The 16,558-nt window shown below is 47.5% G+C and overlaps 1 protein-coding gene across 1 annotated transcript in view; it reads left to right on the top strand.

The window, feature by feature from the left end:
• Positions 1–16,558, top strand: part of LOC138953987 (delta-like protein 1) — a 45,648-nt gene that overhangs the window by 16,501 nt on the left and 12,589 nt on the right. The window contains exons 5-6 of the mRNA XM_070326016.1: positions 7,502–7,759; positions 15,769–15,829. Coding sequence (XP_070182117.1) covers positions 7,502–7,759; positions 15,769–15,829 — 319 coding nt within the window. The remainder of the gene's footprint in view (positions 1–7,501; positions 7,760–15,768; positions 15,830–16,558) is intronic.

A 16,558-nucleotide genomic window follows, 5' to 3' on the forward strand; every position in this document is an offset into this window, starting at 1 on the left:
GAGCAACATGGCAATAAAACTAGAATAGAAATTACGAGCAGCTGGTGCACCGCACAAGCTGACGGTTTGTTGATGTTACGCACACCCTCTTCCGAACTAAACTCTGTTACTTTGCATGCCCAACGCTCTCTCTCTCTCTCTCTCTCTCTCTCTCTCTCTCTCTCTCTCTCTCTCTCTCTCTCTCTCTCTCTCTCTCTCTCTCTCTCTCTCTCGCCCCCCCTCCCCACCCCCCACACACAGATTTGTGGCCAAAATGAGATACGGGTGGACAATAGCGCCAATGAGGTGAGGGGGTGAGCGGGTCAAGGTCGAAGGCAACAGAACTACCCGGTTCCCACACACAACACCCGTATCCGATCTCAGCTGGGATGACGCGCATCTTGGCATTGACTGTTCAGCTGTAGCACATTGAAGTTTAGACAGTATACGTGGAAGTTGATTCAAAATGTACATTGTTGCCATGTATAGGTCATGTGGTATGTTACAATTCAAACACAAGAGTTTTAACTATTAAAGATGTTGTGGGTGTCATTTCAATTGAAATTACGGCATCTTCTCGCAATGTACACCATTTTCAACACTGACCCCTCCCAAGCCCACCCTGCTCTAAAGATTTTATCTGGCAAGGGAAGGGGTAAACTTAAACTGGGACTTGCTAAAGGAAAGACAGACAGACAGACCAGGGAAGGATGAATAAAAGGGGGAAGGGTGGAGGGTTATCTGGCCCCTTGGTATTGCTCCTGACACCCGTTCAAGGTCACGTCTGCCATGACCCATGGAGAGAATAGGGAGAAGTAGGGCGTGGGGCTGTGCGCTTTTGTCCCCCCCCAACACCTGTCTGGCCCACCACCCCTTTACCCTGCCCTCCCTGCCCCTCCTCCCTCAGTGTCTCCCCTGTCCTGCTTCAGGTGGGGTAGCTGGTAGCCCTCCACTCTAACTCTGTCTGTGTCTCTGTCTCGTCATTTCCCCCCTTTCGTAATGTTTTCTAAAACAACATTGCTTCAAGTGTGATTTTCGTGTTTTTCTCTCAAAGAATCAGTCGATGTCTGTAGAATTTGTCTAATATTTGCTCAAAAAGCCAAGTCAGCAGTCTCCATTCACTAAAAACTCGGGTAGACTTTGTGCAAGATGATGGCACTAGAAAGATAGTACACACCGGGAAGACCGTTGGGGGGGGGGGGGGGGGGGGGGGGGAGTTACAGGTGTAAGCTTTTGCGAGTCTGTATAGATCTTGCGGCAGGAGTGTAAACTTCCTCCATGCATATGATGCGTTAGAGTAAACACTGGTCCATTCATCCACCCGCCGAACAGGGAGCATTGTGTGTGAAAGTCAGTTTACCTAGGAAGTTGATGAAAAAGAGAAGAAGAAAGAGCCAAGCTTACAGTATGGATGTGTGTGCTTTTATATTCCACGAGTCGAGTGTGTGCTTTATTATTTTTTTCCCGACACGAGAGCGTGTTCAAGTCTTCACTGTAGTCTGTCTGGAGTCTGTCTGTAGTGTGGTTTCACAGCCTACCGAGGGTATCTTAGCTCAAAATACCCGCTTTATCCCATAAAAGCCTTCCGATGGATGCAAGTATATATGCTCCTTCTAACGGCACACACGCATACAAACAGCACAATTATACAGGATGTTAAATACAAAGAGCGGAAAAGGTCAACACCCCCCAACACTCTGGAGCAGTTCTCCAACTTTCTCTCCCACGGGTAGCGAAGCTTGTCTTTTTTTTACGCTTTTCTCAGCCATAGGTGATACCCGATACCTGGTCATGATGGGAAGATGAAGTTTTCTTTTCAGCGTTTCGGTGTGTCCACCCCGTGGCTTTTCGGGGTGTCCAAGCCCTCTTGTAAAGAGGGTAGTGGTCAGATCAGCTGAGCAGGTCTTTTGTTGTGGTTTGTGAAGGGGGAGTCCCGCTAGAGTCTGACCTTGTCTCGCTGTGTTTTCGTTTCCCACAGTCTGAGAGTGAAACTGTGAGAACTAACTAACTCTCTCTCTCTCTCTCTCTCTCTCTCTCTCTCTCTCTCTCTCTCTCTCTCTCTCTCTCTCTCTCTCTCTCTCTCTCTCTCTCTTTTGTATCTTAGGCCATCATCTCTCATAAGAAAAAACACATAAGTACACATGCACCTTTAAAACTGGCACACACATTTTGTTGCCTAGTAAAACGCTAACAAACTTTTTGGTTTTTTTAAGCAATGAAAGATTACCCCACTCTCTCATCAAGGAGCTAGCGAGGATTGACTGAGTATATATAGTGAGAATAAGAACAGAATAGCTTAACGTGAAAGAAGAAAAACCTACCATAATGCCAGAAAAGAAAAACTCCAAAAATACTTGCCGACAGGTAAAGCTGCTCCCCACTTACCAGGTAGACAAAGACGCACCTGAGAGGTCTGTAGGTGGGGGGGGGCAGATTTTGGCGAGAGTGGGGTTTGGATGAGCATGTTGGTTCCAGAGAGGTACAGTACCTGGGAAAGTGGGCCTCGTGTGTGTATAAGAGAACGAGAGAAAGCTGTGCAGAGCAAGACTTTCATTTGCTGGAGCTAGTAAAAGTACACCATCTTGGTTTCGCGCAGGTGCCCGAGAGACCTTTAAACCCTATACATGAGAGAGGGCACAGTTTTGTAGAGCGGTGTTCAGCATCGTTTTGATTTCGGATACTTCGTATTGGACTTGTACTTTGTTAACGTTCACTCAGTGCATGCAATTCGGGATTTTGTTGAAATGGTTTGTGAGCAACATTTTGTAAATCACTGTATGACAGAGCAACGCTTTTGTTTCTTCCGTCTTCTGCAAAGCTATTAAAAGTCTTATCGCTACTGTCTGTAGGGAAGCCACTGTAACGCAATGTTGCAGCCAGCTTCTCAGTATAATTATGCAACTTTTCTCTCAGCAGAGTTATTTTCTCCCTCTTCCTGATTAGCTAAGCATCTGTCTGCTGAGGATGTTGAGGGAAGAAACTAGGCCAGTAGGTTGTCAGTTCTTCCAGCTGCTTCCAGTTTTTAAAGCCTGTCTCTTTTTGACTTTGCATTTTCGTTTTTCACAGCCTTCAGGTCCCCACCTCCCTCCATCTCCACCGAACTTGCACTCAGCTAAGATGTCTCTTCGCGGGCTCGGCACTCATCGTTTGTTGCGTAAAATGAGTTAAGATGCTGGGGTTGGGCTTGATTTCTTTCTGCAGTTCCGGGAACTGTGTTCATCGTTTGTTGCGTAAAATGAGTTAAGATGCTGGGGTTGGGCTTGATTTCTTTCTGCAGTTCCGGGAACTGTGTTCTTGTACTTTTCCTGTCTGCGCGGGTGTACTGTTTGTCTTCTGCTGCTGCTGCTTTTCAACTGTCTAAAATGTGCCATGTTTTGCAGTGTGTGATGTTTGCTTTCGCTTCTCTCAAAGTGGTTTCTTTTCCTTTTCTTCTTGTTCTTTGTGATGTGTTCGCTGTTTGGGTTGTTCTGGAACTCGCCCACGCTTTCTGCTACTTCCATTTCGCGACTAATGACAGCAGAAAACAGATTTTAAATTCTGTTTTAAAACAAAATAGAAAAAGCTGGAGGATAGGGGGGGGGCTTAAATAAGAGAGGTGGGCAGCTGAATTTTACAGAAAAAAATCACCCTAAAAAGTGGTTCGAAAGCGGCGGATAAAAAACCCTGTTGGCACCCCCTGGATTTTTCACGCTTCATAAGTTGAGAAATATGTGTGAATGACACACTGAACTGAGATGGATGAATCTGTGTTCCTGGTGTGTGGGAGGACGGAATAGAAAATCCACTCCTGTGTGTAAAGTGGGTTCAACAGTATGCCACAGGAATAACAAGATTTTTGCTCGTTCCACCTTTGCCGTTGCCAACAGAATTCACCAGCTGTTGCAGACTCCAAGGTAGTTGGCGAAAGACATCAATTAGCCTCCCACGGTCACCCCTTTTTATTCCCACTCCTGGTACTGTTTCTACGATTTAAAAATCCAAAGAAACGGCTCTGCTTGAAAATGTGTAGTCAAAGCCCCAAAACCACATTAGTTGGTATTTATATTGATGTTTTCGTTGTGGCAGTGGAAGACTAAATTGCATCGGTTTGAAATCTGTTGGGTTCTGTATCATAGCAACAGCTGTCAAAGTGCATACGTAAAAAGCAATATAATTATATATCCGATAAATTGCATCGGCTGGCACTATTTTCAGTTCTCTCTACGTCATGAAATGTTTAAGCAAAACTGCATGGGTTGGAAATCTTTTGTTGTCTCCGTCGAGTCATGGCAATGTCCAAGAGAGACACCCCACTTCCACAAAAGGTTATTTTCGTTGTGTATTTTCCTGGATACTTGTTTTGTGTTGAAACAAACCGACAACGAAAAGAGAAATGGTGCATGGAAAAAACGTAAGCCGTGTCTTTGTGTCGTGAAGCAGGCATTGCACAGAGACGATGGCTGCGGCGGTTCCCACAGTGGGAGAAAAAAATCTAAGTTGTTGTGACGTTTCCCTGGTGATTTGCGTTGCTGTGCTTCCCCTACCCTCCCTCCCCTCTCGTCCTGTTCCTGATTTCTTCAGAAAATCGACATGCATGCTGCTGCTTTGGGGCCCTTATGTTTCCAAACCCTGACGTGGAAAAAGGAGAATAGCACTAGAGAAAAAAATACAATCGGAAACGAGTTTGTCTTTCTGCGACAACAGGACAAGCGAGATTTCCATCGGGGGTCGAAATAGAAGCAGGAATCTGCTTGATTGTTGTTTAATGCCCAGGTTACGTCATAGCAGAGGTAATCTCGCAGTCTCGTTCTATCCCCTCCCCCGCCCCCCCCTCTCTCTCTCTCTCTCTCTCTTTCTCTCTGGCGACGGTCGCGCTGCCATTTTGTCAAACATTGCCGCAGGGCCGCCATGATGATAGGATGTGTTTTAAGTGTCGGGGGCTCTTTTCACTCTTTCACTCTTTTGCTGCTGAGCATGTTTTCGCTGAGAAATCCCAACAGGCGTTCTGGCAGGGTAAACACGTTTAGTTATTCTTCTCCTTAGGTGCTAAAGGAGTCTGGGAGTGAGAGGCTTTTTCAAGTCTCTTTCATTGAGGTCTTGTGGCGCGCAGTGTGCTGTTTCGTCACTCAATAAGTTTGGCGAGAACTTCAAGGTTTTGCCACAGCAAACGGAAAACAAACACCTCTTTGCGCCAGAGTTGTGATTTTTAGAATTGACTTTTGTGTTAGCTTTTCCGCGGGGGTGGCTTTTTACTTTTCTTTGCCTTTTTGTTTTCTCTCTTTGAAATGAAGAAGCTAACTACGTAGTTTGGCTGACTCGTCATAATGAACCAAGCCGACAGTAATCCATGGCTACGAAGGCAGACTCAGCGGATGAAACTAAATGTTCCACAGACACGCGCCGTTGTTAAAACAGAATGCACACAGAAGCAGTTGGGGGGGAGGGGGTAAATAGATGCACGAGGGTACAGCAGCATCGTCAGGCACAGTGCCAGACAACAAGGGGAGGAAATTGCCAGGGCCTGTTTCTGGCAGTATAGGAGCCGGAACCAGGAAACGCCTGTGTGACGGGGACAAACATATCCTATGAATCAATCAACTGCTTTTAGCCTTTTTTTTTGTTCCTGATGTCAATGGCTGTTTGTGCTCTCTGCGTGTTTGTGCTTGTTTTGTGGTCAGTAGAATCGACAATAACGGAACAATGGAGGATTCAGGGTGGGGGACAGAGGACTGGGGATGGAGAAGAAAGGTTATATGCTTTGATCTAAAGACAGTTGCTTAGACATTGACCTACATTTTAACACGAGAATTAATACAAAAACTACTGTGGGAACAAGTTATAGAAAGCTTAGATTTTTTTTTTTTTTTTTTTTGCGTGAACTGCGCAAACCAGCACGCAGGATAAGACCAGGAAAAAGAGTGCTGCTGACAATTATTTTAGCGGAGGGGTGGTGTGAGGAGACAGCGTCAGTGGCTGGCTGCTAATGGTTGGCAATAACGACAAGCGGAGCTTTGATGTGACACCGCTGCCATGGGGCCTGCCATCGATTAGCACGTGCGCTACTCTCCCTTTTCGGGGACAGCGTCGCTCTCTGGCACCGCGCGACATGGGTTTTCTGGGCCGGACCATCGGAGCGTGACGCCACTGGCTGTTTCAACAACTAACTGATTTTGTCGCCACTCGACTGTGGCGTTGTGGCTGGCTGGTTTCGGCCATACTCTCTCTCTCTCTCTCTCTCTCTCTCTCTCTCTCTCTCTCTCTCTCTCTCTCTCTCTCTCTCTCTCTCTCTCTCTCTGCTGGTTTCGGCCATTCTCCGTCTCTCTCTGTCTCTCTCTCTCTGCCTCTCTCTCTGCTGCAGCAGACCAACCTAACATCACTGCTATACCAACCACCACTGCAAGGGAATGAGGACAAAGCGTCGAGCGTTTGATGACTGAGGCAGGAAAAGATTGAGGGCCGGTGTCGGTGTTACGCGACACGCTATTCCCACGTGTAGTGTCTCCAGTCCCCTTTTTTTTTCTTTTTTTTTAACCGCTTTTTTTAAATTTCGTCTCTTGTTCTCTCTCTCTCTCTCTCTCTCTCTCTCTCTCTCTCTCTCTCTCTCTCTCTCTCTCTCTCTCTCTCTCTCTCTCTCTCTCTCTCTCTCTCTCTCTCTCTCTCTCCTCAGAGTTCTTGTTCTCTTTGCTTTCTCGTCTGAATGGCGGGCAAACAGGGCTTGTTTTCTGTTCCACTCAGAGGGGAGGCAACCGCCGGCCTGCCCTGAATGCGGGGATCACATGAAATCTGTTGAAAGAAAGCAAGCTCCATTGCAAGCGCTTTGTGTGTGTGTGCCTTCCTTTTTTTGTGTGTATCTCCAACTGTGAAGTGGAGGCCTTGTGTCCCCCAGCCCTTGCCCTGGGATCAATAGGAGCCTACTCTACCCTTGTGCAATGATCGGACCCGCCGGAATCCTCAATCGGAGCATCTCTCTGTGTCTGGCTGTCGCGTCTCTCCAGTGCTTCTGATGCTCGGCGCTGCTGCTCATGAGAACAAAGCTGCCATTTTCCGGCTCCCCTCCCTGGTGTCTCTGTATCTGCGGTTTTGAACAAAGGCGCCTTTCTGCTTTGTGACCGATTGCGTTTTTAATCTGGCTTTTAATTTGCGGTTTTGTTTTCATCGCTGCTTCAAGGCTGGGGTTTTCAAGAATAGCTCTTGCGTCCGTGTCTGCCCTGCGTATGACGTCATTTGGTTAGGAGGGAAAACCTACGATAGTGAATGAGTCGTGTGTTAGAAAATAATCCGTAGGAGCTCTGTTTTGTCTTCTTTTTACGTCTTTGACAGTGAAACCCCCAATTTAAGACAGACCACCCCCCCTCCCCCCCCCCCCCCCCCGATTTAAAACTTCCTCCTTTTTAGGGCCCTGAATTGCGAGATTTTATGTGAATAAACTGTAAATGTACCCGCATTTTAAGACTCCCTCCTTTTTAAGACCCGCTTTTCACAGATTTGTTGTGAGCTTTACCTTTAACCAAAGACTAAATCTGACTGTTTTTGTCCTCAACAGGAAGTCAAAGGGAGGAAATCTCTCGTCTGGCCACCCAGAGGTCGGCAGCCGCTGGGGCCAATTGGTACCACTCCAAGCACACCACTCGCTACACGGAGCTCATCTACTCATACCGATTCATCTGCGACGAGCATTATTACGGTGCCAATTGCGAGGAGCTGTGCCGGCCGCGCGATGACAAGTTTGGCCACTCCTACTGCAGCGAGAACGGTACCAAGGTCTGCCTGGACGGGTGGCAGGGGGAATACTGCGACCAAGGTAAGTTATTGGACAAGTTTGGTTTTTGTTTGTACGACGTGTTGTGGTTTGTTCCCGTTGCCAGTATTATTGTGATTTGTTTGGTTTGGTTTCAAAAAAGTTTGTGTAAAGGACGTATTTGTGCCTCCTCAGTTTAGCTCTCTCTCTCTCTCTCTCTCTCTCTCTCTCTCTCTCTCTCTCTCTCTCTCTTTCTCTCTCTCTCTCTCTCTCTCTCTCTCTCTCTGTTGCTGCATCCATTTGTGCCATACTGCCTGGTTTGTGGGACATAACTCCTTTTTGTGTGACCGATAGACAACTGCAATGTGGCCTTTCAAGTTGTAATAACCTTACAAGATAAAAGATGTCCTTTTGTGTTTACGGCTTATCCCGCTTTGCCACAGATGTTCATTCCGACGCCGCCTTTATGGCTCTTTCCCAAGTAATAAACTCAAGACTGCCGGGCTGATTTATCGCGATTTGTTGAATTAGTTTTTGAGTCCCTCGCCTTGACGCCGCATCCTGATATTGGCTAACGCTATCAGGTTCTTGGGTGGGTATTTTGTTGTGAAAGTGATGCCTTGGTCGATATTCACTGTGATCAATGTATCATTGAATATGTAGGACGGTTTCAGACAAACGCTGTGTTGGTATCTAGCACCAATTCATCACACCCCAGCCGTCTTACTTTCTGCTTTTTCCGATTTTTTTCACGACTGAGTGACGAAACAAGAAACGTCGCATTTGCACATCTCACGTAACACGCTGAGCATTACCGTTGCTGCGGGCAACCCAACCCTCATTAAGGCTCATTAAAACTGGATTACCCGGCGAGACCTTTCTCACGCTTGGCCGTGCAACTGGGTTTTTGATCACCCAGAGGTCTCCGAGCCTCGGCCCTCGCCCCTCGCTGGCATCTTCCGCTGTCGAATTTGTTATGAAGCATGGCGGAAACTGATTGATTTCTGAAATTTGAGGAGGAGTGTGGGAGGTGAACGATGTATTTTAGATTGCAAGTCTCCCCGTTCTTTGAAAACGAACCCGAAAGAGAAGAGAAAATGTGGAAAATCCAAAGCTATCAGCTATTTTGAGCTTGTCTGAGCTAGTGCCACACAAGCTGTGAACCAAACTAGCTTCCCGCGTCTTCCCAGCAAGACACCGTATCTCCTGGCAAATCTGACCATCATCTTATCCAGTTAGCGCCACCATGTCTGCTCGGGAAAGTCCTTGGTTCTGGGCCTTATGACGGGGATGGGGGAGGAGTGAAGGATTGGGGGGTGGGGGTGTTCTTAACAGGATTAACGTTAACGACATCGCTGTGTATTGATCCGTTTGATCAGCGGTGGAGATTAGCGTGGAGTGCTGTCAACTCTTGACACGCCGGGCTCGTGATGTCCGATGTAGTGCAGTTAAAAAAAAAGTACACAACTTACTGCCGGGGAAGAAGACTGCAGACTTTGATGTTGTGCTGCGGACAGGTATAATATTCTCACTTCGTTAACTGTAATGAAATTATTTCGGGTGGTCGCACTGGAGTTTCCAGAGATTCGGAAACGAACGCGTGAAAATGTTTCTGATCATGCAGAGTTATTCTTCCCAATTAGGAGACTTTTAGAAACAAAATTGGGTTCTGTTGGTTTTCAAGAACAGTGTGTTCTCTTGCTCTGAGTGCTCGATCGGGAGAGGTTTTGAGAGCTGGAGTGCCAGGCTCTTATGACTGTTTTATCTGCCTGCCAATACAGTTTACGGTCCAATTGGAAAGGTGTGCACGCATTGTTGTGCCACTTGTTTTTGCTTGGCTGTCGACACAGATTAATTTCCCTTCGCGGATGCGGTATGGCTGCGAATGGGACCCGACGCCTGAAGTGGGTCACAAATTTCGATCGGCAGAAAAAAAGGGCTGGTGGTCTCTTTTCGCCGCGTGCATGAGTAGGGCTCAGTGTAAAGCGATCATTGACATTGCGCGATCGAACCGAGCCCCTTGCAACACCCCTCCCGCCACTGCCACCACCCCAAACTCCTTTCCCTGTCGATGTCCCATAATTCTCCATCCCTTACGCCAGTAATAACACGATAATGTTACTCGAGCCCCGCTTTGTTGGTTCTGCCAATATCACTTTTCTGGTGCCGTGTAGACGAGTGTAGACAGGGAGTGTGCGGGGAATAAAGTGCGCGTTCACCCACACGCGACGCACGCGCGGCGACATAGGTTTCGTCAGAAAGGTCCTTATTGCACGCGACGTTGAGGGGGACACGCGCGTGGGAAAGCCTCCCTTTTTGAACGTGAAATGTCCGTACCCCCCGTTATGCTCGCTCCTATCCCCCATGTTACGAAGTATACGACAAACGAATGTGCCTTGAAGTTACTGAGACATCATATTGTTTTGCTTGTTTTATTTTATAAATTGACACAGTTTGATTCGTCAAAAATGGTTTATTGTGTCTAATCACGAACACCAACAACAACGATGACGACGACAAAAAGCTGTCGTCAAAATGGGATGCAACGATCAGGAAGTGTAGCTAACGTGAAATGTTTAATTCATCCTGTCGCCACTTATGGCAGTTATCGGGTGTAGTTTTTGTCACAATGACATGTTTACTGGTGTCTCTTTCAATATTCATGCATTCCATCGTCACTCCCGAACGTAAACAACACAACCAAATAGCAGCAGCAGCCGTTACGTGAATCGGTTGTCTCCGCTGTTGTAACCAATCCCCCCCCCCCCCCCCCCCCCGATCACGAGCGTAACATGTTTGCATTGAAGAATGCGAGTGAACGATGCTTGCTTCAGGGTTAGGCTCCATTTGTGTCGGTTTGTCGTGAAAACTGGCAGTTTTTCCCCCGAACCTTCCACAAAAAGCGGCAGTTAAATTATTTACCTTAGCCCCCCTCCCCCTCCCTTCCCTAAACTTCCTACCAGCCTAGATCGGTTGACCCGAAAGTGTGTGTTTCCCTTGCTTGGCTGCGACCAGTAATGGCCAAAATGGAGGCAGCTTAATCCTCTGATGCCGTTTTATCGAGCGTTGTTACCTTTCTCTCAAGGCTTTGTGGTATCAGGTGAAGCAAACGAGCAGCGCTGGGCTAGTCAAGAGGAACGGAGACGAGGTTGAGGGAGTACACCACAGTCAAGTTGTCCATCAACTAGTTTTCTATATCGTTTTCAAACCGCAACTCAATTTGACCCGCGAATTTTGGCCCTTTCTGGTCTTTTTCTGTTTTCATTGGATTGAAACTTTTTTCTTAGAAAATGCAGATCAATGATGAAGACTTACGTAAAATTAGGCCGTGTACGAATCAGAATGTGTGTAGGGTTAATTTGGAGCGTATATAAACACGATTATAAAAAGTGCCCAGCCCGATTCCGATTGAGAGAGCATCTCAAACCTGATATTAGTTGTTCCAAGAGGAACATGGTTTTGTCTAAAGTGAGCAGGCTGGAAATAACGTTTCGCGAGCGTTAGTGTATGTTCCCTTCTGGTCAGTGTTTACAAATAGTCCATGTCCCTGATGCTGAACAGGTAGCCCTTCCACCTTGTAAACTTCCTCCGACAGCACACACAGTTACTGCAAATCGGCTTTATCCCCCACACAAAGGAAGCAAAAAAGGTAGCGCTAACCTAGGTCGCGGACTCAGCAGGTGGTTACAGAGCTCACAGCGATGTTGGGATTTCAGAGAGGGTGAGAGAGATAGGGATATAGGGGGTGAAGGGTAGAGAGTTGGGAGGGGAGGGGAGGGAAGGGAGGGACGGACAGGTGCAAACGGAGGGAGGAAGACTGATAACCGCTGTCACACAGTAGGCTGAGCACCGGGCCGACCAGTTCTTGGTTTGAACCCAGCACACCTTTATGTCTCTCACTACCTGTTCTCACGCTAGAGAGAGAGAGAGAGAGAGAGAGAGAGAGAGAGAGAGAGAGAGAGAGAGAGAGAGAGAGAGAGAGAGAGAGAATTGTTTTGAAGTAGAGTGTTTGAAAAGCGGCCTGTAATTAGCCATTATAACACAGGAGGACAATAACTAAAACGATTAGCTGGCTTTCCACTACCATATCACGCTCAACCCGAAACAAAGATGAACTTACTCTACTTTGGGTTAGCTGTACTATACTGATAGATTTCAAAGTACATACATATCATTTTATTAGTCAGTCGCGGGGAACAAAGAATTAGATTGGAAAGATCAGACGGTTGTGATGTCCAGTTTCATCAAACGCCGGAACAGCAGTCTTTCATGTTCTGAGTACACAGAACTCATTGAACGTCATTACTTCTGAGACACAATTCGCAATAACAGTATGCTGCATGAATGCTCTGTCCTGGCTGTGAAACTAAAATTGAATAACCACGTGGACATTGAGCGGCGTAACCTACCATGCGGTATACCGATCAGCATGGAATCATTGTGTAATCGGAAATACTGTGACGAATCGTAAATTACTCCGACAACTCATAAATCCCGCCCGGAACCCTGCGACGACCGTGTTGCGCATGCGCCACAGGTGGCGGAAGGTGTGGAGAGCGTGGTCGCCGACAGATGGTCGCTCTCCAATGTGGTCAGAGTGGTTGATGGTCAGTAGGCAAGGCAAGGCAATAATTATTTAGGGAGAGGAGGATAGTGGGGGTGGAGGGAAAAGGTCACTTGCTCATACAGCTGCCGCCTCTCAAGATTTTGACCGCCGTCTTGTCTGGCCGGTTTGAAGTATAGTTGTTCACACAGCTCAAGTGCATCCGTCAACCAGCTCTCAACAATTGTGTCACCGATAGAACAAAGACATCAAGTTAACGCACAAAGGCCTGCAGTCTCCATTGGCTATTGCGGCCGAAATGTAAGAAACTGTACTGGTCGACTGCAACGACAATACGCAGCTAACTTCACACACTGCCAGGTCGATACTGGACTCTCGAAATCCCGTCACGTCTTACATTGATTGATAAATCAAAGGTACGCAGCAATAAAATTCCGAACCGGAGGGGCGCGTGCCGCCGATGACGGTGGCCGTCACGTGACGGTTGCGACAGATGCCGAGGCGTCCAATCAAACACGCTCAAGCCGTTTCTTGAGGGGAGGTAACTGTCCGAGCCCGCTTTTGATCTAGAGAGCGGTGGGCCCTTTGAGGCGATGATACGTGTGACAATTGGTTGCAGGGGTGACAAGGACGGGCGATTAACGCACCCAATCAAACTGAGACCCATGGCAATTGGGACTGATGTTGGAGGAAGAGTTAGGGGGAGGTGACGAAAGGGTAGGCGGATGAGACTGAGACTATCATCGGCATTGATCAAAATTGACCTCGTTTTGTCAGTATCTGATAGTTGAGTCCTGAGCGCAATTCTAACATGTTCCACTTGATAACTGTTTCTATGGAAGTAGAGAGCGAGAGGAAGATTTTAAAGGGAGATGACAAAAGGGTCCAACATGAGACTTGGAGCAGCAGAATTGCTTTGAAATTGGAGGTGATTTGTCTCTCAGTCTTCATCAACAGTTACAGCGTGTTACTACTAAGTCTCTGCTTCAAGCGCAAGTGAGACATGTTGCAGTTTATTGCTATTTCTGAGACAGGCCAAGTCAGTGTTACTGTACTAGAATGTATAGGCCAGGTACTCAGTCAGTGAGTCGTGGTTGTGATGAGTTTAGCAGACCTCAGGGTTAGGCAGGGTGTTGCCCTAGCCTTCGGTAATGTGCCGTGCCTGTGGCGGCACATAAAATATTGAAGAAAATACAGGGGATGGGTGGTAGAAAACTCTCTCTCTCTCTCTCTCTCTCTCTCTCTCTCTCTCTCTCTCTCTCTCTCTCTCTCTCTCTCTCTCTCTCTCTCTCTCTCTCTCTCTCTCTCTCTCTCTCTCTCTCTCTCTCTCTCTCTCTCTCTGCCACCGCCACCACCGACAAGCACAACAGCCAAGATAAATGAAGGGGCAGTGGGAACACATTATCTATGGCAGTACAGTAGCTGCACGAGACCAGGTAGAGTGCAAGGTGTACGGGAGCACGCGCGGCACGTGCATAATATTATATACTGTTGTTGGGGAAGACACGCTGCTTATCACTGGTCATCACACATTTCGCATGGCTCTCTACCCCCCCCCCCCCCCCCCCAAGACACACACACACTGAACTTACTTGCCTGCCTAACTTACCTGCATCGCTTCCAAACTTCCTTGCTTACCTGTACTTCATCTACCTGCCTAACTTAACTGTATGTCTGTCCAACTTACCTTTGTAATTTAATTATCCCGCCTATCCTACCTTTATCTGTACCTACCCGTCTATTTACCTATCGTACCTATAGATCCACCTACCCGCCCAACTTTCTTGAAGCTGTACCTGTCCAGCTTACCTTCATCATCACCTACCTACCTGCCTTCGCCTGCCTACCTGTGCACCCAGGTAGTGTCCGACACCCGACCGCTTCCAGGGTTTTTCCCGTGTGAACTTTCTCACCTTTCACCTCCCCCGCCCCCCCCCCCCCCCCCCCCCCGATTTGTTGTTCCCTATTCCCTTTCTTTTCTTTCATCTCTTGGGCCCGTGGCCTTGGCTGCCACTGTGAAGAAAATGCATGCACACGCTGAGTGAAGATTTTGTCAGCTTGAGGTCGTTGTAGTCGTTGGTGATGATGGTGATGAGGTAGTTGGTGGTGTTGTCAGGCCATAGTGGTGTGACGATGGTTTTAGCTTCGCGCGGAGTTGCTACTTTTCGGAGCTTTTTTAAACATCACAGCGTTGGGGTTTAGTCGTTTTGCAGATTTCACTCAGTCGAGGCAAGGAATTATGCATGGGTGATGTAACTAAGGTCTGGCTTGCTTCCTGCAGGTTTGTCTCACATTAAGCCACGGAGACCCCAGATTAAAACGAAAACCTATCCTCTCTGATTGTTGATGTTGCGATGTATCTGGTATCAGTAATATCCGTGATTGCTTGGCTGAAACTCCGCACTTCGTGTATCGGTGTAAGTCGCAGTTTTACCTCCACAGTTTTGTCGGCTTGCCAATTTTCAATTTTTTTCCCCGGCATGCCCAGAGAGATATAATTCTCATTATGGTTCTACCACCATTTTCCGGAAGCCTCCGACAAAAACAGAAGGACAACAGCACCATACATCTTTAACCTATCCCCATATCTCACGGCAGTTCAGTCGAGGCTTGGCCACAGAAACCAAGAAATGCCAAAAGGGCATAGGAATCTCTCGAGCATTGTATTCCCCCGCTTCCCGCCCCTTCATACCCATCGGTCAGTCTCCGAGGCCGCTGAATTATCGCCCGGCTCGTCGTGAACATCCACCGCGGATTAATTAGTAAACATCCGAGATAATTAGCCTGTCAGGCCGAGTCATGATTTCACGGTCTAGCACTCGCCGGCAATCGAAGATCGATGTATTTGGCCCCAGTCAGTGTTGGTACTTGAGTGTTAGTGGTGCCCGAGACCACGGATGAAAGTCCCTGTGTGCATTGGGAGGTTGGTGAGAGAGAAAGGGGGAGAGAGAGAGAGAGGTGGACTCTAGGTTGGGCTAAGCCTAAGGATCGGTTTAGCTTGCGAAATGGCCAGTCGCAATGAACAGCTGTGATGGCATTAAGAATTGATGAAGGGCTTTATGTAATTGGTAGGCTTGCTGCGTTTTATTTCTCTCTCTGAATTCCAGTAGGTATTAATTTAGTTTTACTAAAGCCTGCTGGGACACAAGTAATGGGTTAGTGCATTTGTAAACAGGAATCGCTTGACAAGTGGCCCCCTTCATCCCCCCCTTCCTCGTCCTGATATGGCTCTGCGTAGTCGGCTGGACGTTAAGCAACAAATAAACAAACAAACAATTCTCTCTCTGAATCCGCTGAAAGCTTTCGGGGACGACGAAGTAAAAGCTTTGAGCCGGAGAAAAGCTGTCGTGTATTTAAGAATATTACATTGCTGCCACTGTTTTGTAAAGTAGTTATATAATCGTATCTGTATCTTTTTCTACCAGTTGGCATATTATTGCCTCTTTGTTCGATTATACAGTTAAAGTAATTGGTTATTTAATGTATTCCTGTTGGTTGTTTGTTCCAGCTATCTGCCTACCAGGCTGCCATCCGGATTTTGGTTTCTGCGACAAACCTAACGAGTGCAGGTGAGTTTGTATGTCGTGTCTGTCTGTCCTTTTGTCTGTCTTGTGAACCGTCTTCATAGCATAGCAATGTAGCATTATACTTGCGCGCGCACACATACACGGCATTCCCAAGCACCCCCCCCCCCCCTCCCCCTATTCTTTCCCTCCCAAATCGAACTCCCCTCGTCTTGACACCTTGACAGCTGCCGTGCCCTAGAAGGGGGGGCTTTGTTGGGGTAAATACCTATCACAACATACGCTCTCGGCCCCCTCCCAGCCCGTCCCTGGCCCCTCCTCTCCAGGTGGGCAGTGGCATGGGGGCTATACCTGAGGTTCGCGGAGTGACCACAACGGACAAGGGGGTAAGAGAAAACAGCACGCGTGCTGAAGGGCTGGGGCAGTGGGGTTATTTGTGTCTCTGCTGGATTCTCCCCACTTCCCAGCTTCTTCTAGCGACATTTTGTTCCTCTAGCGTGCAGTATCTGTCTGGACCCCCCCCACCCCTCTTGCTTTTCCTTCTCTGGTTCTGTGTCTTCTTTTTCTCTGTTTTCCTCGTCTTTCCCTTGCCATTGTTCTCATTTGTTCTTTCTTTCGTTGTTTTTGTTTCCTCTTCGTTCTTCATTGTCGTGTCTGTCTCGCTTTTCTTTCAACTTTCAGTTGACCTGTGCCTTAAATAGAGAACTAGTCATTCATCGTTATAAGAATCATTCTTTTCCCTTTGTTTCGTCTATCGCGGCGAACAGTTCTAAT

The sequence above is a fragment of the Littorina saxatilis genome, linkage group LG17 (assembly GCF_037325665.1).
Source record: "Littorina saxatilis isolate snail1 linkage group LG17, US_GU_Lsax_2.0, whole genome shotgun sequence".
NCBI classification, from domain to species: Eukaryota; Metazoa; Mollusca; class Gastropoda; order Littorinimorpha; family Littorinidae; genus Littorina; species Littorina saxatilis.